Source organism: Corvus hawaiiensis, chromosome 3 (assembly GCF_020740725.1).
Source record: "Corvus hawaiiensis isolate bCorHaw1 chromosome 3, bCorHaw1.pri.cur, whole genome shotgun sequence".
In the NCBI taxonomy this organism is placed as follows: Eukaryota; Metazoa; Chordata; class Aves; order Passeriformes; family Corvidae; genus Corvus; species Corvus hawaiiensis.
This window is the reverse complement of record NC_063215.1, coordinates 59,057,991-59,081,732: the sequence shown is the minus strand read 5'-3', so window position 1 is coordinate 59,081,732 and position 23,742 is coordinate 59,057,991. Positions and strand designations below refer to the sequence as shown.

Genomic DNA, 23,742 nt, shown 5'->3' with positions numbered 1-23,742 from the left:
TCCTGTCAAATTTCCTGATGAGTTCGTCTTGCTGTTAATTCTGGGGGCAGAATGGGAAGAGTTTATACATAGAGAGATGGTAAAGTATAGGAATCTGGCAAAACCTGAGTGGATATTACTTTCAAAACTCACAAGAACTTTTGCCACATCTGCTCTCCAGCAGCAGTTTTGAGACCAAAGCTGCGAGTGTTCCTGTGACTGTAGCTAAATTCTTGGTACAATATGGGTTACAAGGCAATCAGCATAGTCTTAGGTAGGGTACCAGAAGATACTGTATTAAGTAATTTTTCTGGGACTATTTTAATCTTTATTTTTAATTAATTTTAAGATTAAAGGAATGAGTACCTTATAAAAGTTAAAAGTTGCTTTCAGGAGCAGGGCTACGTTGGTATATTCTGCCTGAGAGTCTAGCAAATATTGAGTGTTTCAAGAATATCTTCCTTCTGTACAGTGCAGTGTCTTAATTCTCTTTTTGGTTTGTTATTTTCTATTTCTAGGCTTGTATTGAGTTATGAGAGACAATACACGCATGATGAAGAAAGGCCAGCCTTCTGCCTAGGCCATAATCCAGCAGTGACAATCACTTTTGTTTGCCCATCAAAGAGGGGAGAAGAGGTAACTTCAGTGTTTTACTCTGTGTTAACTGGTTGGTACTAACTTTTTTGTGCGTTATCTTTAATTTTTATTCAGGCCTGAAGAAAGCATAAATATTCTTGGCTTGTAGCTTGTGAAGAGTGTGAGATTCTAGATATGGTCTTTAAAGTCTTCTAGAACTTAAGAAGTAACAAGAACTTGAAAAAAATTTCCCCAGGAATGTGTTGTCTCTTGTATCGGTGAATTTGGTTGTCCATTTAAAGGTTCAAGGCTTTTTTCTAAGCATAGGATGGGCTTAGTGTAGAGTTAATCCTTGGCACAGAGCTTTGCTTGCTAATGAGCTCTCTTCCTCTTCAGTCAGGATGGCCATGCTTATAGCTGTTGTGTGGTCCTTGGTCTCTTTATTAATCTGTTCTTCCTCAGGGGAAAAATAGTAGCAAGTAAGTGTCATTGAATGGCAAGAGTCTGTCTTTTACTAAGCAGGCTCCTGAATTATTTTTAACTTCAAATAAAATCTATAGTGTTAAGCAACAGCTCAGTTTATGTAGGACAGTGTCTTAGCCTAACTTGAATGCAGTGTGACGGTCACTTCGATGTGATGCTGGGTAATTTCAGCAACCTACGCACCTTGAATTGGGCTGAAGTGACAAATGCTAATGCTCTACCATTTCAAATAGTGATGCTTTTCATTGCAGGTTAATGAGGAGGGAACTCTTGTCTGGGTAATTCTTGGTTTAATGTTTAGTCCATCATCTGTCCTAGATCGGTACCATACTTAACTCTCATTGCTGCAGAAACAAACCCGGCTCTTGTCTACTGTCACTTTGTACTACCTTGCTATAGCTCTGCACTCTTGTAGCACGGGAAATATTACTGGTGATACTTGTGCCTGTAACTGACCTGATACCTGTGTATCTGCCAATTGTTCCAGTGGATGGCAGAAATACAGATTTATGAAACAATTTGAATTTCTAACGTTTCACTTTGAAGTGAGGAAAACCAAGACTGCTGCTTCTCCCGGATGTGCAAAAGTATTTCACTACAGAAAACTCATCTGACAGAAATGTTGGCTTAAAGAGTTCTCAAATGTCTGTGTCTTGATTTGGACCAAGGGAATCAAAGTTGCTAAAACACCAGTGCCTAAAAGTCTACTTTGCCTTTGGAGAACATTTGATCTCTATTCCCTGCATTGAGAACTTCTCTGAGGCAAACACAATCCAAGCTTAGGCCATTTGGATTTTTGCATCTTTACTTTTCCCAACACATTAAGGAAAAGTACTTTTTAGAGTACTGTTGCTTCTCCTGTCCTGCTGCTAATGTCTCATGCTTTACTTCTGCTTAGACTTGTAATAGGTTGCCACATCACTGATAACACCTGTTTCTGAAAGGCCAGAAACAATGTTTGCACATTTTACGTAATTTAGTGGTGAAGTAGTTGTTACTCATCTTAAAGGAATGTGATACTGTTGCTTGCATATTTCAAGTCACTCTACTTACAACTTAAATTCTGTTCACTTCTGTATCAGAGTGCGGGTCCCAAACTTACAGCAAAAACAAATTGTCGCTATGAAATTGAGTGGGTTACTGAATATGCCTGTCACAGGGATTACCTGGAGAGTAAGAGCTGTCTTCTGACTAATGAGCAACATGATATTTCCATTGATTTAAGTCCACTTAAGCAATTTTCAGGTAAGCTCAATATTTTTCTTTTGTGTTTGTGGTTGTTACTAGCCAGTTTTGTATTTCCATATTTAGGGACAGAAAAAGTGTCCTCTGTAGATATATGGAGTTTCATGTCTGTCCTGATGTGTGTTAAAACACTTTTTTGTTTGTTATTCATTCAGAGTATGTCTCACCCTATTTTGCCAAAGATGACAAAGAGGAGTATTTCTATTACTTGAATGTATGTGGGAAAACCACTGCAGGTAACTGCAAGGACGGTACACAGTATATTTCATCTTGCCAAGTAAAACGTTCAAATAACCAGAAAAAAGTGGCTGGAAGATTTGCGAACCAAACCCTAAGGTGTGTAAGTGCTCTTTAGCCCTGCTAACTGGTCTGACTGGTCTTTGTTTTCTGCTTTGATGCTTACTTACTTATCATGTAACCGATAGTTGATACAAAATGCAAGCATTTTTGCTCACTTTTTTGTTAGAAAAACTGTAACAGTATACCAGGATAGCATTAACAAACAGAGGCGCCAGTGAGGTTGGCAGAGGCCGTTGTGTAGACAGGAAGACTTCCACTGACCTGGTTGTCCCAATTGCAGATTGTGCTGTACTGCCTATTGTCCTCCTTTTTTCATGTTTTACATGTAAAGTAGTATCAGAAGAAGCTGATTCCCAAGTGGTACATAGGGACAATAGTTTGCATGAGATTGTAAAACAGAGATTAATTCATGTCGATACAATCTTCCATTTTGTCTGTGACAGATTTGTTGCAGTGATCTTCCAGGAAGTATGACTTCCTCCACTTGCAAAAACAGCCATACAATAAACTGATGGGAAAAGATATTCTACCATATCTAGAGGAGCTTTAGAGCATTCTTTAAACTCTATAGAAATTAATGAAAAGTGATCAGAAAAATCAGGGGATGCAAGCCGTCGTTGCTGTAGAAATGCCAGTATTGATGTTGAACTAGCATTTGTTTTCCCATGGAGTGAGACAATTAATAAATGAACCAGAATGTGACTTCTGTTATGTGAAGAACACTGTGTGATTGTCTGACCCCACATTTCTATCTAAAACTGACTTCTTACCCAGATACTCTGATGGGGATCTCACTTTAATTTATCCGAACGGGGATGCGTGTAGTTCCGGCTTTCAGAGAATGACCATCATTAACTTCGAGTGCAATGAAACAGCAGGTGAGTTTACCAAGCTGTGACAGCTCTGCTCAGGGTTTGACTTTTGTGCTTGCTAGTAGACCTTATGCTCAAATGAATGCTTGCTTTGAGCCATAGCTAACACAAGAAATTAATATTGTTACAGTAAGCAGTAATTTCAATGTCTAGCAGGATGTGCTGTGTAGTAGCACTGCTAGTCTAAATTTACACTGATGATTGAGAAGATAGAAGTATAAAAGAACCTTTTTTTTTCTTAGCCAACGGTAAAAAAAAAATCCAGAAACGCAAGTCCTCTGCAGCAAAGGGATTTTTTGTCTTCCTTGCTCATTGCTAGTCCTCAAGTCTCCTTGCTTTTTTCCCCTTCCCCCACTAGAAACCTAATATCTGTTCATCTGCTTTCCATGTTAAGGTAATGATGGTAAAGGAATGCCAGTATTCACCGGTGAAGTTGACTGCACCTATTTTTTTACTTGGGATACAAAATATGCATGTGTTAAAGAGAAAAAAGATCTCCTTTGCAGAGTTACTGATAAGAGAAAACACTATGACTTGTCACCTCTTATCCGCAGTTCAGGTATGGCAATAAAAACCAGTTTTCAGTTACTTTTGTCCTGAGTTTACATGCCATCTCTAGTGCTATTCTTTAGCTGAATATTAGTCAGCTTTTGCTGTTCTTAGTGAATTTCTGGGATGCTGGTGTTTGCTTCCCTCATTCCAAACAGACTGAGTGCCTTATGAAAGTAGCCATGTCAGTGACTGCCTTGGTTGCTGCCATCTTAAGTGGTTTTAAGTCACAGAATCACAGTTTGGGCTGGAAGGGACCATTAAAGATCATCTAGCCCAACACCTCTGTCATGGGCAGGCACACCTTCCACTAGACAGTTTGCTCAAAGCCCCATCCAACCTGAGCTTGAACACTTCCAGAGATGGGGCATCCACCATCTCTCTGGGCAACCAGTGCTAGTCAGAACCCACCATGGCTCAGCAGCTTCCACCCAGTGGTTTGTGCAAAGGGAATACCTTTGGACCCATCCAGAAATGGCAGGATTTGGCAGCTGTGGCTTCATGGGACAGATGCAGGTATAATCTCAGCTGGTGGGGGAATGGAGCTGAGATTAGGGCTTCTGTGTGCTGGGGGATGCTCTGAAGGAGAGGTCATCACAGAAATGTGGGGTCCTCTATAATAAAAGGCATTTTGGCATGGAGATGCTGGAACAATTTAGCCAGATGACTTGTTCTTGACAACCCTCTGTATTTCAGAGTCAGCCCAGAACTGGGAAGCTGTGGACAGTAGCTTTTCAGAGGTAGAAAGGAAACGTTACTACATCAATGTCTGCCATAAAGTGTGGAAGAGAGGAGGAGCTTCCAGCTGTTCAGATGGTGCTGCTATTTGCTCTGTAGGTGAGTCAGGGGTTGTTCATGGTGTTTCTGGAGTTTTTTTGGTTCATTGCTTTTTTAAGCCTCTGAAGGCTTGTCACTTTCTCTGCAAATGGGGTTGGTTGTCCTGAGTGCCTTCATTTATTCAAGGAAACAGAAGTTAGGAGCATGTTTCTCTTCTGATCTCAAACATGCTTGAAGAAATAATGCAAGTAGCTTTTTCTAACTAAAGAGCCGTAGGCTTTGTAGCATGGTTTGGCAAGGTAAAATCAATGTTTTCTCGTTAACTAGACAAATGGAAAGTCTTAGAATCTAACAGAAGCTTCACTTCTTTTCAGAGAAGCAAAAGTTCTGTATTTACTGTCTTTACAGATAAGCAAAACAACAGTAAGAATCTTGGAACATTTGTATCTTCTCCTAAAAAGGTTGGAGAAAATATTCAACTTATCTATTCAAATGGAGACAGCTGTGGTTCTAAAGAAAAAATCCAAACAGTACTCACTCTAATATGCAGACCAGGTGAGAACATCCACACCCTGTTCATTGATCCAGTTAAAAACTGAAGGTCATCTAATAAGCCCAGACATGAGTGCTAAATATTAGCATGTGATTTTGTCTTTTATCTCTTTCTATGAAAAAGCTTGAAGCATCGTGGTTTGTTTGAATGATGGCAATGTAATTGTAGGTATTTAGTTCTGTTTACCTGTTATTCAAGTACTCTTTAAAAACCCTTGAGTAGGTCTCTTGAAATAAGATTCTTCCAAACATGACTGAAGTATGTTTAAGTGTTTAAAACTCCACAAATATCTGGAAGCTATACGAAGCACTTTCTTTCCCTAGATTGTCTTGATGGGAGTCGTTCTCAACTGAGATCAGATACTTTAGCCTTCTTTTCCAATAAGTATGGTTTGTACCTAAACTGCTGGCAGTTTATGAAAAGCAGAAACATTTGCAGAAGTTAATATTGTTCATGTTGATTACAATAGTCTGATAGTTAACTATCTCTCAGGGAAATAGAAAACCTGTGTTCTTCTACCTCAGCCTTAAGAAGTTGAAACTTCCAAGTGTGCTGGCTTTTAGGATCAGATTATGCATTATTTCCTAATACAGCTATTGCTTTGTTATAAACACACCAATTTAGTGTGTCAAAGTAGACATTTTTTCAAATATTGTGATAGTTCTCAGGAGCAGATTGAGCCCTCCACCTTTACTTCTGGGCTAAAATTTTATTTTGGGGAGGAGGATGCAAAGACTTAAAGTACCTCTTCTTTGAAAGTGGAATCAAAATTATTTTTCATTAACAGTTATCTTGGTCTGCTTTTCTGGGGAAATTAATGTTCTTAGGTAGATTCCTAGTTCCTGTTGGCAGCCTGGCTGTCTGTATGCATAACACATTGCTCTTGTGATACCAGGTGATCTAGAAAGTGCTCCAATCTTGATGGCTGAGCGTGAGTGTTCATATGCATTTGACTGGTATACTGCTGCTGCCTGTGTCCTGTCTAAAACTGAAGGAGATGACTGTCAAGTCTCTGATCCTCAGGCAGGTATGTATTTCTGTTCAGCAAGTTGAAAGGTCATTAGGGATAGAACTTGTGCCACAACAAGTAAGTCCTTTTGATGCTCAAGAGTAAAGTGTGTTCAGCCTAATGCTATAAGCACCCACAGTTTTAAGTACGTGCATATGGAAGATCAGAACAGCATGAGCTTAATACTCCGCTAGTGAATGTAGGAAAATAGATGAAATGCACATTTTACTGAAGTAAATCTCTCTCTATAAGAAATCATGCTTTTAGTTTGTCCATTTTGTTTCTGGAACAGTAATTACATAGAAGGAGACTTACTCAGGGGGAGGTGAACTAGCCATGTGACTGACTGAATCAAAACCTGTGAGAGACATCGGAACAAAATCGAACTGATAAAGTTTATTCCTTCCTGATTAGGCTTCTCTTTTGATTTATCACCTCTGGCCAAGGCAAAAAGTTCCTATACAGTTGACACGGTGGAGTACTTGTTTTACATAAGTGTCTGTGGCAGCCTGCCTGATGACCTGTGTCACACAAAGTCAGCAGCTTGCCAAGTAACGAAAAGGTGAGTAACTAATTCTGTTGTCTCTAAGAGATCTCTCGTTGTGTGATGTGTTGTTGTCTGTGTGCAACAATGAACAATTTGCATGTAAAGTAATTACTGGGCTACCTGTAGTAGACTCAGGTAATTTGCATATAATTTGCAGTAATTACACTGCTAGCTGTTTCAAGCCAAATGCACATACATGTAATCTTACTTACAGCTAACTTGTGGGATGGAATGTGCCCATTGCTCTCCCTTTTGTTATCCAAAGGCACTGTAAACTCTAGATTAACTACTGCAGCTGTATTAAGGCAACCTACAATCCAGAGATTGGGAGTCAGCTGTATTCCAGGAGCTGGCCTACAGAATGTGAGCTTGCTGCCCTTGGGATGAGCAGTGGCTGCCTTAGGCAGAGGTGAAGCCCAGAGTTTAGGTGTTGCACCATATGGGCTCAGGTTGTGCCAGTGGAGGTTTAGATTAGATACTAGGAAAAATTTCTTCATGGGAAGGGTTGTCAAGCATTGCAACAGGCTGCCCAAGGAAGTGGTGGAATTGCCATCCCTGGAAATGTTCAAAAAATAAATGTGTGGATATGGACTTGAGGACATGGTTTAGTGGTAAAGATTTGGTGGTGGTGCTAAGTTGATGGTGATTGGACTTGATGATTTGGGAGGTCTTTTCCAACCTTAACAATTTTATGATCTCCATTACTAAATGTGCTGCGCAGGCATGGTCCCAGTGTGTACTGCTACTCCGACAGCATCATTGCTTTTGCCTCCTACAAACTATGTCTGAGGTAGTATCTCTGCATTTCAGGTTGCAGGTCAGAGATGGGGTACAGGGCAAACACTTGCAGCTGTATATTAGCTGGCTCTATCTGAGTTACTTCCAGCCAAGGAGAGTTCACTGCAGACCCTTAAAATGTTCTTCAGGGGAAAATGGTCAAGCTAGGTCTGATAGAGTCAGTGTTAAGTCAGAGTGAAGAAACACTCCTGAACCAAAGCTGATACCTAGCAAAGAGCTGTTGTGCAGTGCTAGGTCTTCACTGCCCATATATAATTGGATGAGGCCAGTTTGACCCCAAGTTGAGGGTGTCTGCAGTTGAGGGTGTCTGCAGTTTGACTTCTGCCTTGGAGAATGAGAACTTGATGGTATTGTCACTCTTTTAGAGAAGGGAGTATTAAAGTTTTCTAGATATCTAAGCAATATGTAACTTCCTTTCCTTTTTCTGTTCATGTTTTAAGTTTCCTTTTGGCAGCATTCTTTTTATCCCAGCTCACGGAGGTCTAATCAACCTTATTTTATTATTATATCTTGCTGTGGTGTCTTGTATAAACTTACTTGTGTGGTTACTATTTGTAAGACTTCTCTTAGAGACAATTAATTTTGCATTCTGTTCACTCTCAAAACTCACTTCTTCTTTTCTAGTAAGGATCAGTCTTGGAGTCTTGGACTGCCCAGTTCCAAACTTTCATATTATGATGGCCTGATTCAGTTGACCTACAAAAATGGTACAGCATACAACAATGAGAATAAAATACAGCGATCTACCCTTATAACTTTCCTGTGTGACCGTGATGCTGGAATAGGTCAGCCTGAATATCAGGTAAGAAGCTCTGTATGAAGAAAGCAAGGGTCTCCATCCTAAAATACTGACAAGAATAACTACTAGGTCAGTACAAGCAGAGTGTTATGTGTGGAAATATCCAGTACCTATAAAGCAGACTAAAAGAAATAGTTATTTCTCTTGGTCTGTTTAACTCTTGTTGTAGCCATAAAGCTTACCTTGGCCAGTGAACACTAAGCTGTTTACCTGGATTCAGATTCTTACCTCACTCTCCTCTAGTCCCTGGGCCATGTAATTATTAGTGCTTTTGATTGTCTTTTATTTCTAGCTGGGAAAAAGCCAAACTGGCTGAGAAGTAACAAACGGTAGGACTGTGTGTCCTGTAACATAGCAGAGAGCAGTTTAACAGAACCAGAGCAGATTTTTTTGGCAAGAGCATTTTTGATGACACAGGGAATGACAAGATCTATAACAGAACAGACCAACACAAATCAGTCTGAGAAAGTATATCCCAAAACCAAGGGGAGATGGCAAGCTTGACACATAATGGAGTAGCTATGAGTCGCAAAGTCATCTGTGTGGAAACCCTCTCTGACCTATTCTGCTCATTTGTAGAAAGAAGATAGCTATACCTACAACTTCAGGTGGTACACTGAACATGCTTGTCCAGAAATTCCACTGGAATGTGTTGTGACTGATCGCAACACCATGGACCAGTATGACTTGTCAAGGTAGGAAAGTGACACATGCAGTGTAACTTAGCTATTCTAGTTTGGTGTTCTGGCTGATAGTTCTGGCTGAAGTTGGTTTCCTGTGTAGACAGCACCAGAAGCTTCACCTGTTGTAACAGTCTTGACTGCAAGTGTGTTGAAATCCCTCTAGTATGTTGAATTGCCTCCTAGGATGTAAACTGACTTTTTGGGATGGTTTTGCTTATAAAAACTTACTACCTTGTCAACTGTGCTCTGTGTCCCAGGAGTATTCTTTCTTAATTGTAGCACTTAAAAATGAGGGGGAAAAGTTACTCTGGAATGCCTTCAGGTTGCTCTGTTTCTTGAGATTGAGAAGGGTAGAGAGAGTCTATGAGGAATGTGTGTTCTTAGAGTAGAACTTCTCTTTCTGCTCAGATTAGCAAAATCTGAGAAGAGAGGTGAAAACTGGTATGCCATGGATAACTCAAGACCAAGTGAGCGCAAGAAGTACTACATAAATGTCTGTCGACCCCTGATTGCTGTCCCAGGATGTGACCGGCGAGCATCTGTCTGTCAGATGGAATACAGGCTTGTTTCTGTGAGTACCCTTTACATCCCAGCTCAGAGCTGGTTTGCCACAAGTGAGATTGAAACAGACACAAGTGAGATTGAAACAGACACAAGTGAGATTAAGACACCCTTGTGAATTCTGACTCCTTGTGCAAAGGAATATTCTGTGTACCCATACCGTTGCATATCCGTAGCAGAATGATAGACCTCCTGTTCACCTCTTCAGAGACCAAAGCTTTAATTTTTACAAGTGTACCAACGTCATGTTTGACATTCATGATTTTTTGCCCTGTGTTTCAAAGACAGACAGACTGCATCTCTTCTGTATGAGTTGCTGGAGTCTCAGAGACTGCTAGAAATACACATTTCTTTAGGAACAGGCTGTCATCCTGGATATTTTGTCCTGCTTCTAGCTTGTTTTAGAATCAGCTGTGGAAAAAATTTGTTTTAAGATTCTTTGTTGCCCCCCCCCATCCTGGTTGTGGAGGTTGTCTGTTACATATGTGAAACAGAATGGGAGAGAAATGTAGAGATATCTCTATACCTTTGTTACCTTCAAAACTCTCAAGATACCTACTACAATACTCTTGTATACAGGTTATTTTCTTTTTGGTTGTATCTATTTTTTTAAATGTTGCTGACATGCTTTTCTTTATTTCTAGGCTTCTTATTCTGAAGTCACTTCTATTAGTAATCTTGGTGTTGCCAGCAAAGAACTAGTAATTGAAAGACCTGGACATGTTTCTCTAACCTATGCAAATGGCTCTGTGTGCATCAATGCTGATGGAAAGACAACTACTTATACCACCACCATCCACTTTGTCTGTTCCAGGGGCACTCTTGTAAGGACAAATGATCTTCCAGTTGTTATTTCATCATAGTAGGTTTTTCATGAAACCACATGAAGACGTGTAGTGTATAGCAGATTTGTGACAAGGCAGACTTCTTGAGGTGTTAAAACAGAGATACAAAAACAAAGCTGATTTAGATGATAGAGAAGCACATGTCTCAGTATTTTACATAAATAAGAACTAGATAAAAACTAACAGCTTTGATGGACAATACTATTTCAGACTGATCCAATTAGCATGAAAAATACATGAGGACTTAAAACTGCAAACATTATGGACCCTCTTAAGAGGAAGAATATTGTAAAGTGTATCTTCAGGCTTAGGTTCTGCATCCTCCTTAGATTATTAGTTCTAGAATTCTTAAATCTGTAGAGTTTTCAGTGATAGAACTCCACATATTGAAGTTTAGACTGAGGGGATTGTTAGACTTAAGCTTGCTTGGTTTTGTGAATCTGCAGGTCTTACTCTCATCACCCACATGTTCTTTAGCCTAAGAGGTGTGGTGAAAAATCTGTGACATGGAGCAGTTATGAACTGCAGACATGAACTGCTTTGCTTTTGTCTGAAAACTGACATGAAGTGTATATAATTAATATTCCTGTTATCTTGGTACCTCACCTAACAGGCTTACGTTGCTTTACTTTTGCTTTTTTTTTTTTTTTTTAAATTATGGACTATATATTATACCCCAAAACTCTTCAAAGCTTAGACTGAGACAAGATCTAGTTACACATGTCTAGATTAAATATCGAATTTAATCTGAGTATTTGGATGTCAGATTCAGTTCTTGGCTAATGCTTGGTGACATGGTAAGTGTTTAACTAGACAAAATTTTCGATGATGACCTTCAAGGTTAATCGGGGAGAGGGAATTTGGGTGAGAATTGTATGCCTTTGTAGTGAAGTCTTTTAGAAGAACCTGACAGTTTCTTGCAAGGTGGAATCTCAAACATGAGAAAGTGATAGCTATTACACTTACTCTGGTCTTCCTCTGCAATCTGTTTCCAGAGTAGCAGCCCACGGTTTATAGCTATTCTGGATTGTGTGGCCACTTTCTTATGGGAAACTGAGGCTGCTTGCCCAATCAAGGAAACAAAAGATGATTCTCAGGTGAGAAAGGAGAATGTAAATTGTATTTGTAGTCCCAATGTACTATTTTTTTTTTCTAGCACTCTTGGTTGCTGTGTTTAAATGGCTCTTGAAGATAACTAACTAAAGTGAAATCTTAAGTTGATCATGATGGAGTCATGTGATATCTTATTGCTTTATTTTTGAAGTGTTTCTGAAATGTCTAATTTCTGACCAAAGTATTCAGGTGATTTCTCTTGAGAACAGTTTACTTGCTCTTGTAATTGAATGTTTCATTCCCTTGCTACGTTGCTTGTAAAACTTGAGTTTATATGTAAGGATATGTATTGTCCTTGTTTTGTGCAGATCATCAAATGAGACTTTTCTTTTTTCACACTAAACCCTCAGATTAGCTCGGTTGGAGCACGGTGCTAATAACACCAAGGTTGAGGGTTTGATCCCTGTTCGATCCCCATACGAGCCATACATTAAAGAGTTGGACTTAGTGATCCTTGAGGGTCCCTTCCAGTGCAAAATATTCTGTGAAATCTACTCAGTTGCTTCTACTTTACAGGTCTCAACACATAAGTGTGAAGACAGCCCTCAGTTAAAATTTCCTTGCTCTTACTAATATGTGATGGATGCCATCTGTTAAATTCCACTTTGATATGTTGGTGTGGCTGATGTCAGTGAACAAAAATAATTGAATAAATGTACAAAAGAATTGAATGAAGCTACTGCCAGAGCTGTATTCTGGTGTTCTGGTATGCAGGCTAGGAATATGTCTAAATCACTACTTTGGTTCTTGAAACAAGTTAGAGGTAAAACCTAAACAGAAGAAATGCAGAAGGAGAAAGTAATTCTGTTGTAATTTTTTTTTCCAGTCCTGCTCTGTGCGAGATCCAAACACTGGCTTTCTGTTCAACCTGCAGCCATTGGCTTCTGATGAGGGCTATTCGGCTACTGGTAATGGGAAGAATTTCTCGGTAAGGATTTCGACTGTGCAGTCTGTTGTTTATGAGTGCTGTTGTTGCATTTTTTTGTCTTGCTTAATGATCTAGTGGAGCTTTCACTCAGTCCTCTTAGGAAATATGAGTTGGCAGGAAAGCACTGTGATTGAGAGAAGGAATGAAAGATAACTTCATTCATCTGAGATGGTCTTAAAAGCGTTAAACTTCTGGTTCTTGGTGAACATAAGGTTGCCACACTTTTGAGGCTACCTTTCTGAGATGATTTTCCCCTTATGGACTCTGTTGTGTACTACCAGTTTACCTGCTGATTCTGAAGAAATCGACAGGGAAAGCCTAGAAAGGGATTAATCTGTCCATATCAGTGTTTTTAATGTAATCTGCATGTGTCAGTAGTCCTAGGCTGTCACAGATAAAACTGTAGTGGTATCTTAGGCCAAGAATGAACTTGCTGAACCACACCCTGTACTTCTAGTGGGGAGAATTTGTGGACCCTGTAATCTGAAGATTGAGGATACTGTTACTGTATTATGGTTGAAATGTCTGTCGTTTCCAGACTGTAAGACAACCATGTTGTTTGAAATAGTTCTTGGCAAGGGAGTTTTACTGATGTAGAAATGGCTACGTGGACCTTGTTTTTCTGATGCAGTTAATATTCTGTATATCTACATGTTTTCAAACCTTCTAGCTAAACATTTGTGGACACTTGCCATATTGTGGTAAAATCAATGGCAAAACAGCTGCTGGGTGTGAAAGAGAAAATCTGACACCTGTGAGGCGGGTGGAATTGGACAAAACCCTCTCTCTATCCAGTGAAGGGTTTCTCACTCTTACCTACAGAGGTCCTCTTCATGTGGAATCAGGTGAGTTCCGGAAATACACAGTGGAAATGGATGCTTGTATTGTAAAAACTTAGTGTGACTGGTCTTCATTCTTTCTTTCGTTCATGTACTGAAGTCTGTTTGGCTTGGTATTAATTACTTAAACAAACTGGCTCATATGGAAATTTCAGGAAGAAAAAAAGCTACACAGAATGGTAAAGGCTCAGTTTTCAGTAATACATGTGCATTTCAAAACTCTAGGAAAGTGACTCAATACAGTATAGGGCTTTTTCCTTAGCAGATGAAAAATAGTGGTCCTTGCATAGAGAAATGGATAGTCAAATAAAATTAACTCTGGCTCTTTTTCTAAGTGAAGTAATAGCTTTTATCTTCAGTTTCATGGATAGTGCTCTCTAAAGTTGTTTCATATCTGAAAGGTCAGTTTTCAGTAAGCTTATACTCTCCTGTATGGAATTTTTTGAATTAGTGCTCTAATACTTCATGTACACCTACTTCATTAATTTAAGTCTCTTTTGCAGCTAAAATGAATGAAAAATGTGTATCTAGTTTTTTCATATTACATGTTCTCCAATTATACTGAAACTGAGCTTCATAGAAAGGAATATGACATTTTAGCAATAAAAGACTTTGGGAAAACTGGGTTTTGAATTCAGGACCCTCAGATGCTTCTGTGTGCTTGTCCTCTGTACAAATTGCTGGGGTGATATCTCTTATTTTCTCAGTTGTGACATTTTTGTACATAATATGTAGCAATGATTGAGCTCTTACGTATTTTGCTTTGAGAGGTTCTACAGTTTTTATAACACTACTAAGCATTTTGATGACACATAATACTCCCTTACATAATTCTGTCACTTCTTGAGAACTAAACAGAGCTTAAAATATAGTGCTTTGATAGGATCAGTATTATTTGTTCTACAGTCATTACACTGAACTTCTTACAAACAAACAAAACCCCCAAACCCAGAACTTTGTGTGATGTAATTTAAAGCTTTTGTGTTTCTTCATATATGTCAAAGAACATAGGGAACACAGGTCAGTGAAGGTAATTACGTTCTTGAAATGTGTCAAGGCATTTTGGTCTCTTATTTGTAGAGGTAGTTGGGGCTCCTAGGCAATTTTTCATAGCTTTCTAAAGAATGTTTGCATATTTATAGCTAAGACCCATAAGGAGTAAGGTAGTGTTATCCTTGAAGCAGTTAGTAATAAGAAACTGTTAGAAAATTGTGATGTCATGTATTAGTTCGAACTTAAATTCAGATGTTCCGAACAGAACTATCAGCAGATAAATGTTTGTTTTACAGGAACATCAGACATGTTCAGAGTGACTTTCATTTGTAATGATTCATATCCTGGAGAGCTTAAGTTTGTGCGTGAGGAGATAAACACAGTGCTGGATGTCCATGATACTTTTTTTGAGTTTCACACAGCTCTTGCTTGTGCTCCTGCTCCTGTAGATTGTCAGGTTACAGGTAAGTACCTGGAATTTGAGTGGGCTCTGTCCTGTGTTGGAAGGACTAACTGAACAGCAAACTTCTGGTCAGTGGAGGGCTTTAAGAATACCTATTGTGAAGACATTTGTAAGACTTAAAATCTTTATAGAAGTTGTAGGGTAGGAGAGGAGGCAAATTGAAGCAGGTTTAACTTACACAAACAGGGAAAGAAGCTAATTTAAAATGTTGCGGTATACACAAGAAAGCTGATAATTACTTTGAAAACTAAATAATCCTTATTGTGACTGATGCTGCTTCAGCCCAACTCTGAAGCAAATGAGTTAATTTAGTATTGACATCTGTAAAAATGCACCTGTGAATTGTGGAGAAGTTACATTTGGGAAGTAACTGTCAGGGGAACTGTGATCTGCATTTGGCATAGTGATGTTCTGGTGGCAACAGTACATTCTCATAATATGTATCTAATGGGATTCTGAAAATTATTTTGAATTGTATATTTGTCAGTGAAACCGGTATCATTTCAAACCCAGTTCTGCTGTAAGTTCTCTCAGTTTACTGCATTTCTTCCAGATGCTGCTGGCAATGAGTATGACTTAAGTGACTTGAGCAAAGAGGGTGAGCCATGGGTTGCTATAGACACTTCAAAGGAAGCAAAAAAGCGAACGTTTTTCTTGAATGTCTGCAAGCCCTTGCCCTATGTGACTGGATGTCCTGGTAAGCCAAGCGGCAAGCACTTCTTGACTTGTGGCTTCTGATGCAAGACGTTATAGTCAGAAGGATGTTCCTGCGTATTTTAGTAGGGTTTATTGACTCTGTCTATTTAATCATGGAAATAGCTTAGACCTGGGTGACATGTGTCAGGAGTATTAATAAACAGGCTTTTGCAAACTGAGAGCAGTCTTAATGCTTATCAGGATTCTCGCATTGAGATGTATGTGAGTGCATTTGGGAAAATTGCATGGAGGGCAGTATTGCTGGGTTCTGTGCTTTTATTATTATTTTTTAAAGAAGATAGGAAAGTGTCATAGTTTAACCCCAGCCAGCAATCAAGCCCCATGCAGCTGCTTGCTCACTTCCTCACTCGTAGGATCGGGGAGAAAATCAGAAAGGGTGAAAGTGAGCAGTTTCAGGTGAAGACAGTTTAATGGGCAAAACATAAGCTGTGCGTACAAGCAAAGCAAAACAAGGCATTAATTCCCTGCTTCCCATGGGCAGGCAGGTGTTCAGCCATGTCCAGGAGGGCAGGGCTGCATCATGTGTTAACAGTGACTTGGGAAGACAAACACCATTATTCCAAATGGTCCCCCCTTCCTTTTTCTTCCCCCCACTCTATATACTAAACATGATATCACATGGTCTGGAATATCCCTTTGGTCAGTTTGGGTCACCTGTCCTGTCTATGTCTCCTCCCAGCCTCCTGTGCACCCCCACCCCCTTGCCAGTGTGGCAGTATGAAAGCAGAAAAGGCCTAGGCTCTGTGTAAGCCCTGCTCAGCAGTAAGAAAAACATCTCTGTTATCAGCCCTGTGTTCAGCACAAATCCAAAACACAGCCCCATACTCACCACTGTGAAGAAAATTAACTCTACCCAGCTGAAACTAGTACAGAAAGTCAAGTGTTGTTGAAGTCTCCTAACTGAATGAGGCCAGAATGAGAAGCTTATACCCTGTCTTACTGCATTTCTAGCCAGTTCAATGTATTTAACACTACTGTAGTCTTTTACAAGTCTGTGGAACCAGATAAATCAGTGGAGTTTGAAAGATTTCAGTGTTTGCAGGACAGTAACTTGTTCTATTCCTCAAAGGCTTTAGGTACACAATGTCTCTATCTGTATTTATGAATATGTGTGTGTTGTGTTCTGCTTCAGGAATTTGAGACAGTTTACTTCAAAGCTCTCTTAAGCTACCCTGTTATATTATTTTACAATAAATTTAACTCTGGTTGTCAAAGCTTTGAGCTAAAGCCCAGTTCTTTTCCTGTAGGTGGTGCCATAGGATCTTGTGTGAAATACGCTGATAAAAGCAAGAACCTTGGAGTCATTCAGATAAACCCCCAGGCTGCTACCGATGGGTCATTAAGCATTATCTACTTGAATGGTGACACATGCAAAGAGAATCAGCATTACTCTACACGTATAATCTTCCAGTGTGATCAAACAACGGTAATTTTCTGTTCTACTTGTTGTTAATGAGAATTTTAGTGCTGGTAACAGAATAGACCGTGCTTGCTCCTCTTAAAATGGAGAGACTGGTTCTAAAAAGTAAAAACTTACATACCAGGTTTTTCCTTGTCTCTTCTTAATAAAGCTCTGTCTGCCTTACTGAACCTGTAGAACACAACAGTGAACTATCAGAATCCTGTGAGCCACCAAAAGCAGCTCTTTGCTGAACATGAGTACTGGAATTTGATAGTGGAGATCTTAGACTGTGAAACTGCAGTAAAAAAAAAAGCCATGCATGTATGTTTTGAGACTTGCAGTGTAAGTAAGGCTTACTTGTAGTAAGCCTCCTTCATATGGCTCTTTTCTGCAGGGATCACCAGTGTTGGAGCAAGAGACTGACTGTGAATTTGTCTTTGTTTGGAGGACCTTGGCAGCATGTCCTGTTCACAAAGCAGAAGGTAAGTGTAGTTAGTTGAGCTTTAAATTCTCAATCAAACTGTACAAGTAGTAAATACTTAGGAAGCTATGTTGGTTTCTTGCCCTGTGAATCTTTCTGTAAAAAGTGTTGGCTTGTGGAGGGATGCCTATTCTGAGCTTTAAACTAACTACAAATCCTATCTAACGATGACAGGCAAATGTACTTGCCTATCTAGGGAAAGAAGGTAGTATAATAATGCTGGTTTAAGAAAGCATTGTACTGCCTTATTAAATCACAGACAGACTTGCTAGTAAATATTAAAGCATCAGGTTTCATGAGAACAGAGTTGATTCTATGCCTGGCAAGTCATTCCCTTGTCCCTCACTGTAGACTGGAAGCAAGGCTTTAAACTTGGCCCTTGTTAAACAATGGGGGAGAGACCAGTGAGAGAGTCTCGGTTTGCATTTGACTCCAGGATGTACAACAAGGAATCACAAGTTCTAGTTCTGGTACTTGATTATCATCTCTTAGATGGAAGGTTAAGTGTGTAGGCATCTTCTTTGCCTTTGCAGGCTTTTTTTTGCAGCTTGTAGATAATTCCTTATAAAACATCTGGACTTCCTGTAAAGGATCTATCGCAACAGTCCTAGACATTATTGAAACTGCCAGTGATCTCATGTGGCATGAGGAATGTTCACAAACTACTGCTCTGTAGCACATAATTACTGTGCAGGACACTGGTGACTGAATTGTGGTTTTGAAGGGAGGGAAACTGATGTCTTTAGCTTGTTACCAACTTGTATGATTGAGAAGAGCATAATGTTCATGTGATACAATCTGATGATTTTTTTTAAAAAGCTGCAGAATATTTAGTAAGGAGTCACTTTAAAACTGAGGAGTTGATCAACAGCAAAGTCACTGACATATATCAGCTAATGAGACTCATGAAACAAGAATTTTCCTAAATCTTATTTTATATACATCTTTGTAGATTTGTTAGCTGGAGTAAATATTTCCTATGACCGATTATTTTCTTAAATCAGCAAACTTCAGAGCTGTTAAAAGAAGATACAAGACTGACATCTCAGGCACCTTTTGCTTTGATTTTGTGACCTTGCTGTTCTTTCTAGATAATTAAGCAAGTTCTGGACTTAGTGTCTCTGATTTTGTACTTAACCTTCAGCACAGCTGAAGGAAGCACTTGAGACCACTCTTGAGGTAGTTTTTGAATTACAGTGTGACTTCTGCATCTTGCTTTAGTGACAGTTATAAAAGAAATGTGCCATTTATACATAGTCACATAGTTCTAGATATTGGTGACTTCATGAAATGAGTTCCTTAGCTGAACTAAGATGGTTCTTCAGTGTTAAGGCACTAAAGTAGCTACTCATTTTTGTGGCCTTATTTGTCTTAGTAAGCCTTAATTATCCCCGCTGTATTTGGCAAGGCTAGTAGATCTTAAGTTGTATTTTAAATTCTTAACTTCTCTTTAAAGGAAAGGATTGCCAGGTGAAAGATCCAAGGTATGGTCACGTTTTTAACCTGAAGCCACTTTCCAATGATGACATAAAAGTGAGCACAGATGAGTATGACTACTACTTCAGAGTTTGTGGAGAAATAACACAACCTTGCGGCGTGGAGGGTCACAGTGTTGCACAGGGTCACAGTGTTGCATCCTGTCAAGTAAAGAAGATGGACAGTACTTTCAGAAAAGTAGCAGGTACTGCACTTACCGAAACAAACCTAGGGAACGGGAAGATTAGCCAGGGTGTAATAGAAGAAGGGTTCTTGCAAATCTTGTACATCTAATGAGATAAAGCACCTCACTGCTTCTGCTCAATGTGCAGATAAAATGTCATACATGTAGTTACCTTGACACTCAGTTACAAATGAGCTCAACCTTACTGTACTGGAGTAGTCACTCAATAACTAGATCGCAAGTTTTAGAGGAAGATTGAAGTCTGTCTATCAGTTCTTTAATTGTGCATGTTATTGCTGTTTGTGTGACCCTGTTGCCAGAGGCATTACTGCAGTTATGTGTTTACTGTAGCTGTTGACTTTTCTCAACTCTTTGCTTCTAGGCTTACGTACAGACAAACTGACTTTCAAAAATGGTTTAATAATGATTAATTACACCAGTGGAGAAAAATGTCATAAAATATATGAAAGATCAACTGCCATATTATTCTATTGTGACAAGACTACATCTGAGGTTAGTTTCAAAACATGCTTCCTGTACATACTGTCTTCCAGAGTTGCCCTCTTTTTTTAAAGTATGGAAGGGTAGGGTGAAGAACATGAACATGCCTGATCATTTACAGGTTAGACAGGCGATTCAATGGTCCTGGTAGGGGACAAAAAAAAGAAGAATGTTTTGAATTTCCTATTTATGGATGGTACCTTTATCATTGCCCAGGAAAATCAGGGCATGTTGTTCCTTTAAGGGATGTCTATCATTACCAAAGCTCTTGGAGAAGTTAGGAAGGGATGTTCTTCTGTAAATAACAGCTGTTTCTTTGTAAGAAATAAAAGGTAGAAGGCTTAATGTGCAGCAAAGCAGGTATTACATGGCCAGACTAAGCTGGTTAATTGCTTTTAGTATCTGTCTGTATTTGTGCATCTCTTCCTGTTCTTAAACAATGGTGTCTAGAATTACTTTTCCTCTTCTTATTTCATGGGGGAGGCAACAATTCCTAATGGCTACCCTTTTATCAGAAGTGTGCATGTGGATAAACTCAGGTTTGGGAGAAGCCATGCTTTTCAGCTGGTCAGAGGCATAGTGTGGCTCTAAGATAATATGTATGTTCCTGGATCTTCCTGTAGCATGACTGAGACATTTCAGTTTCAATGTGTCTAATTGAGAAAGCAAATTACTTTTGTCTTGTGTTCTTTCAGCCTGTATTTTTGAAGGAAACTCCAGACTGCACCTACATGTTTGAATGGCATACTCAGTATGCTTGCCCACCTCTTAAATCTACTGAGTGCTCCTACAAGTAAGTTGTTTCCACAAAACTAAAATGGAGCTGTATGTTGAGAGAGACAAATACGGCCTTCTTGCAATTCAGTGCACCACTGCTCCTTTAGCTGTTGTGTTTTGACCAGCTAATGTAGCATTCAATGCCAATGCATAATATTTTAAATAACATTTGCAACCTGTGCTTCCGAAAACTAATTTCATTGGAAAAAAAATACTTTGATGTTCTTCTGGAGAGTAATAAAAGGGTACTGTTTGGTATGTATTTATTGATGGTTGAATGCTGAGTATGTTAGGTTGTTGGAAGTGTCTAGCTATTATTTAACAATATCTAATTTGAGTAAGACTACAACTGTCGGTTTGAAACTTCCACCAAAGAATGCTTCAGGAAAAATGTCGTTTAAATCTGTCACAACCAAGTATTAGCTCATTAAGATTGCGTTAGTGGGATCAAATGTGGCTAGTAATTGGCCCAGAGTTTGAACATCTGGCCTCATTATAGGTCACTACCCTAAGGTGAAACAGTGCACTGTAACTGTGTGTGTGCATGCCGTGCACTGAAAGCCAGCATGCTTGAATTAAAAGTTGGAATTACTCTTGCATGGGCTGAGAGCTGTTTGCATGTGGACAGTTTCCGTGGGGATAGCTGGTGCAGTGATATATCTCTCTACTGAATTTGAAGTTTCTGGGGAGCACTGAGTTCAATGCAGACTTCTTTTCCCAGCGTAATTCCCTGCTTAGAGTTACCAGGTTAAAATTACTGTAGTAACTTAAGAATTGCAACTTTAAAACACTTAATTATTTTACATGCCTTTAATCTTTTGTACAGGGATGACGAAGGAAACTTCTATGACTTTTCATCCCTGACGCGACATAGAGAGAACTGGGAGGCAATTGCTGTATCTGCTACTACCCAGAAATACTATATTAATGTCTGCAAGCCCTTAGTACCATATAGTCCTACACGTAAGTGCAAAATAAAGATATATTCTTCCTATAGCTAGGGAAGGCAAGTGGTAGGACAGTACTGCTGATGGCTGTTCTGGGTGAGAAAAATCACAAAGGAAAGTATGTGGAGACAGTGGTGTGGTTTCAGCACCAGAGGGAAAGGTAGATTGTGGGCCTGATTTCCATCTTAGTGGGTGAGATTCACTAGCAGCTCTTACCTTCTCTTGATAACTTTGTCACTCTGGCTCTTCTGTCCTTATCCAAAGTATGCTGTAGCTCTTAAAGATTAAAATAATCAGTTCAGAATTTCTCTATGGCATCTTCTGATTGACTCTATGTTTTGTGCAATGCAAGGCCAGACTGTAGCTTTCCAGTCTGTAGCAATCTACTTCCAGTGTGGTAGCTGCCACTACTTTTTGCATGACCTTAAGTGAAGTGAGACAATTGCTGCTAGTTGTGATTTTTGGGGAAAATACTCCCCAATGAGTATGGTTTGGACAATGGCCTGGAGATAGATCCATAGAAGCCATAATATACCTGAAAGTCGAGTAGTGGAGTTTTATTCCAGGCAAGTACACCTTACTAACATTTGGAGTGATAATGCAGTTTTTGTTTATTTGTATAGGTTCCTGCCCTTCTGATGCTGCTGCCTCCCTCATTGAGGGTACAAAATGTACCAGTCTTGGGGAAGTTGCTGATGGTCCTCGTTGGGAAAATGTCACTTCTGTCCTGAAATACATTAATGGAGATCAGTGTCCAGATAAAATTCGGAAGAAAACAACAGTATTGCGCCTCAAGTGTGATGAAAGCAAAATTGTAAGTGGGTTCCTTCTGCTGGGATTTTGTGTTCATGTATTTTAGATGCTGAGCAATTTTTAAGAGGTCATTTTGTAGTCTGTTGGCACAAATTTTGTCATCTGTAATAGTGTCAGATCATCTGCTTCCGTCTTGAAGATGAATGTAGTGCAGGTTGGGAAGTGTGTTTCAGTTAGTAAATAATGCTCTTGGCTGCGTAGTTCTTAACGCTTGCGCATCTGTATGCCTTGCCATTAAGTACTCTTCTATTTGATGAGATTTGAATCGCCTTTTGGATTTTCTGTTGGCCTAGGCTATCTTTAGCTCTCCTCTCATTAATTTTATTTCTCCTGACAGTGATTCTGTACTGTTGTGTATTTGAAATAATCACAGTAAAATACTCGGACTTTGGATGAATTCACTGGACCATGATGATGTGTTGGTTTCTAGGACTGGTGTGCTTGAATTGAGCTCAGCTACAGGCTGCAGGGATGAACCTGTTGGCATGGAATCTTAACACTATCACTCTATAGAGATGTCACTCTCTCCACTGTTCTGTGTTTAGGAATCAAAGCCAGAACTTATAACTGCCATTGAAGATTGTGAATATACCTTCTTATGGTTCACTGCTGCTGCATGTCCTCTTAAAAGCAATGTGCAAAATGACTGTCGGGTAACCAATCCTGCAACAGGTAAGGAGGAGGCCTCAGGATTTTGTATGTGGAAGAGGCTGCTGGAAGCAACACTACTGTGTTTGTGTTCTTGAGGGACTTTGTTAGAAAAGGGCAGTGTGACACATCCTCTGGAGGGTGACTAACAAGCTTACTGACAGCAGAAATATCTTGTGCTGCAATATCCCTTGGAACATAAATAGTCTATAGTTCAAAACTAGTTTTTCCTCTGTTAATGTGAGTAAGTAACTGTTTGCCTTTCTAAGCTAGCAGGCAAAAAGGGTCCGGTTAGCCTTTCTACTGAATTAAGTTCCCGAAAGTTTATAATACAAAGAAATGTCTTGATTTTGAGTCTGAAAGAGATTAAGCTGTTCCCTGATCTCTCTATAGGCCACCTCTTTGATTTGACATCATTAAAGCGAGAGTCTGGCTATACCATCAGTGATTCACACAACAGAATAATTGAGTTGAATGTTTGTGCTGAAGCTAAAAGTTCATGTGCTAATGGAGCTGGTAAGCATCTTATCCTCTCTGGTACTGTAATCATTGACTATAGGGTAACCAAAAGAAATGCTTATGCTCAAGTTTATGGTAAAATGTGATGTTTTACTTCAAATGCAGAAGGAGTGAAGGGAACAGCTGTGTGGCTGTAATGACTAGCAAAAGAACCTAAAACTGTTTTAGGAAATGAGGCCATGTATTTCTACCAAACACCATTTGCATGGACTCGCTTCAAGTCCCTGTCCCTTTAGTTCCTAATGAATGGGTATTTTTTTGGACATGAGGGCAGGAATGTAGGTGCTTCTATTGCACGTCTTTAATCCTCTGAAAATGGAGCCATTACAAGCTTCCAGCTAGAGTGAACTCTGTGGTGGTGCATT

The 23,742-nt window shown here is 39.4% G+C and overlaps 1 protein-coding gene across 3 annotated transcripts in view; it reads left to right on the top strand.

Annotated features, from left to right (window-relative positions):
• IGF2R (insulin like growth factor 2 receptor) overlaps positions 1–23,742 on the top strand; it is a 57,664-nt gene that overhangs the window by 18,420 nt on the left and 15,502 nt on the right. For 2 of the 3 annotated variants that reach the window (XM_048299440.1, XM_048299442.1), the window contains exons 7-34: positions 498–615; positions 1,290–1,316; positions 2,121–2,283; positions 2,439–2,619; positions 3,358–3,461; positions 3,850–4,014; positions 4,701–4,841; positions 5,190–5,336; positions 6,230–6,361; positions 6,758–6,905; positions 8,313–8,490; positions 9,067–9,182; positions 9,579–9,741; positions 10,376–10,555; positions 11,572–11,673; positions 12,516–12,617; positions 13,288–13,462; positions 14,746–14,913; positions 15,466–15,609; positions 16,877–17,055; positions 17,426–17,513; positions 18,969–19,193; positions 19,555–19,685; positions 20,369–20,466; positions 21,277–21,413; positions 22,021–22,211; positions 22,756–22,882; positions 23,252–23,374. In XM_048299440.1, the coding sequence (XP_048155397.1) occupies positions 498–615; positions 1,290–1,316; positions 2,121–2,283; positions 2,439–2,619; positions 3,358–3,461; positions 3,850–4,014; positions 4,701–4,841; positions 5,190–5,336; positions 6,230–6,361; positions 6,758–6,905; positions 8,313–8,490; positions 9,067–9,182; positions 9,579–9,741; positions 10,376–10,555; positions 11,572–11,673; positions 12,516–12,617; positions 13,288–13,462; positions 14,746–14,913; positions 15,466–15,609; positions 16,877–17,055; positions 17,426–17,513; positions 18,969–19,193; positions 19,555–19,685; positions 20,369–20,466; positions 21,277–21,413; positions 22,021–22,211; positions 22,756–22,882; positions 23,252–23,374 (3,953 nt within the window). The remainder of the gene's footprint in view (positions 1–497; positions 616–1,289; positions 1,317–2,120; positions 2,284–2,438; positions 2,620–3,357; positions 3,462–3,849; positions 4,015–4,700; positions 4,842–5,189; positions 5,337–6,229; positions 6,362–6,757; positions 6,906–8,312; positions 8,491–9,066; positions 9,183–9,578; positions 9,742–10,375; positions 10,556–11,571; positions 11,674–12,515; positions 12,618–13,287; positions 13,463–14,745; positions 14,914–15,465; positions 15,610–16,876; positions 17,056–17,425; positions 17,514–18,968; positions 19,194–19,554; positions 19,686–20,368; positions 20,467–21,276; positions 21,414–22,020; positions 22,212–22,755; positions 22,883–23,251; positions 23,375–23,742) is intronic. The other variant, XM_048299441.1, reaches the window with a different exon arrangement.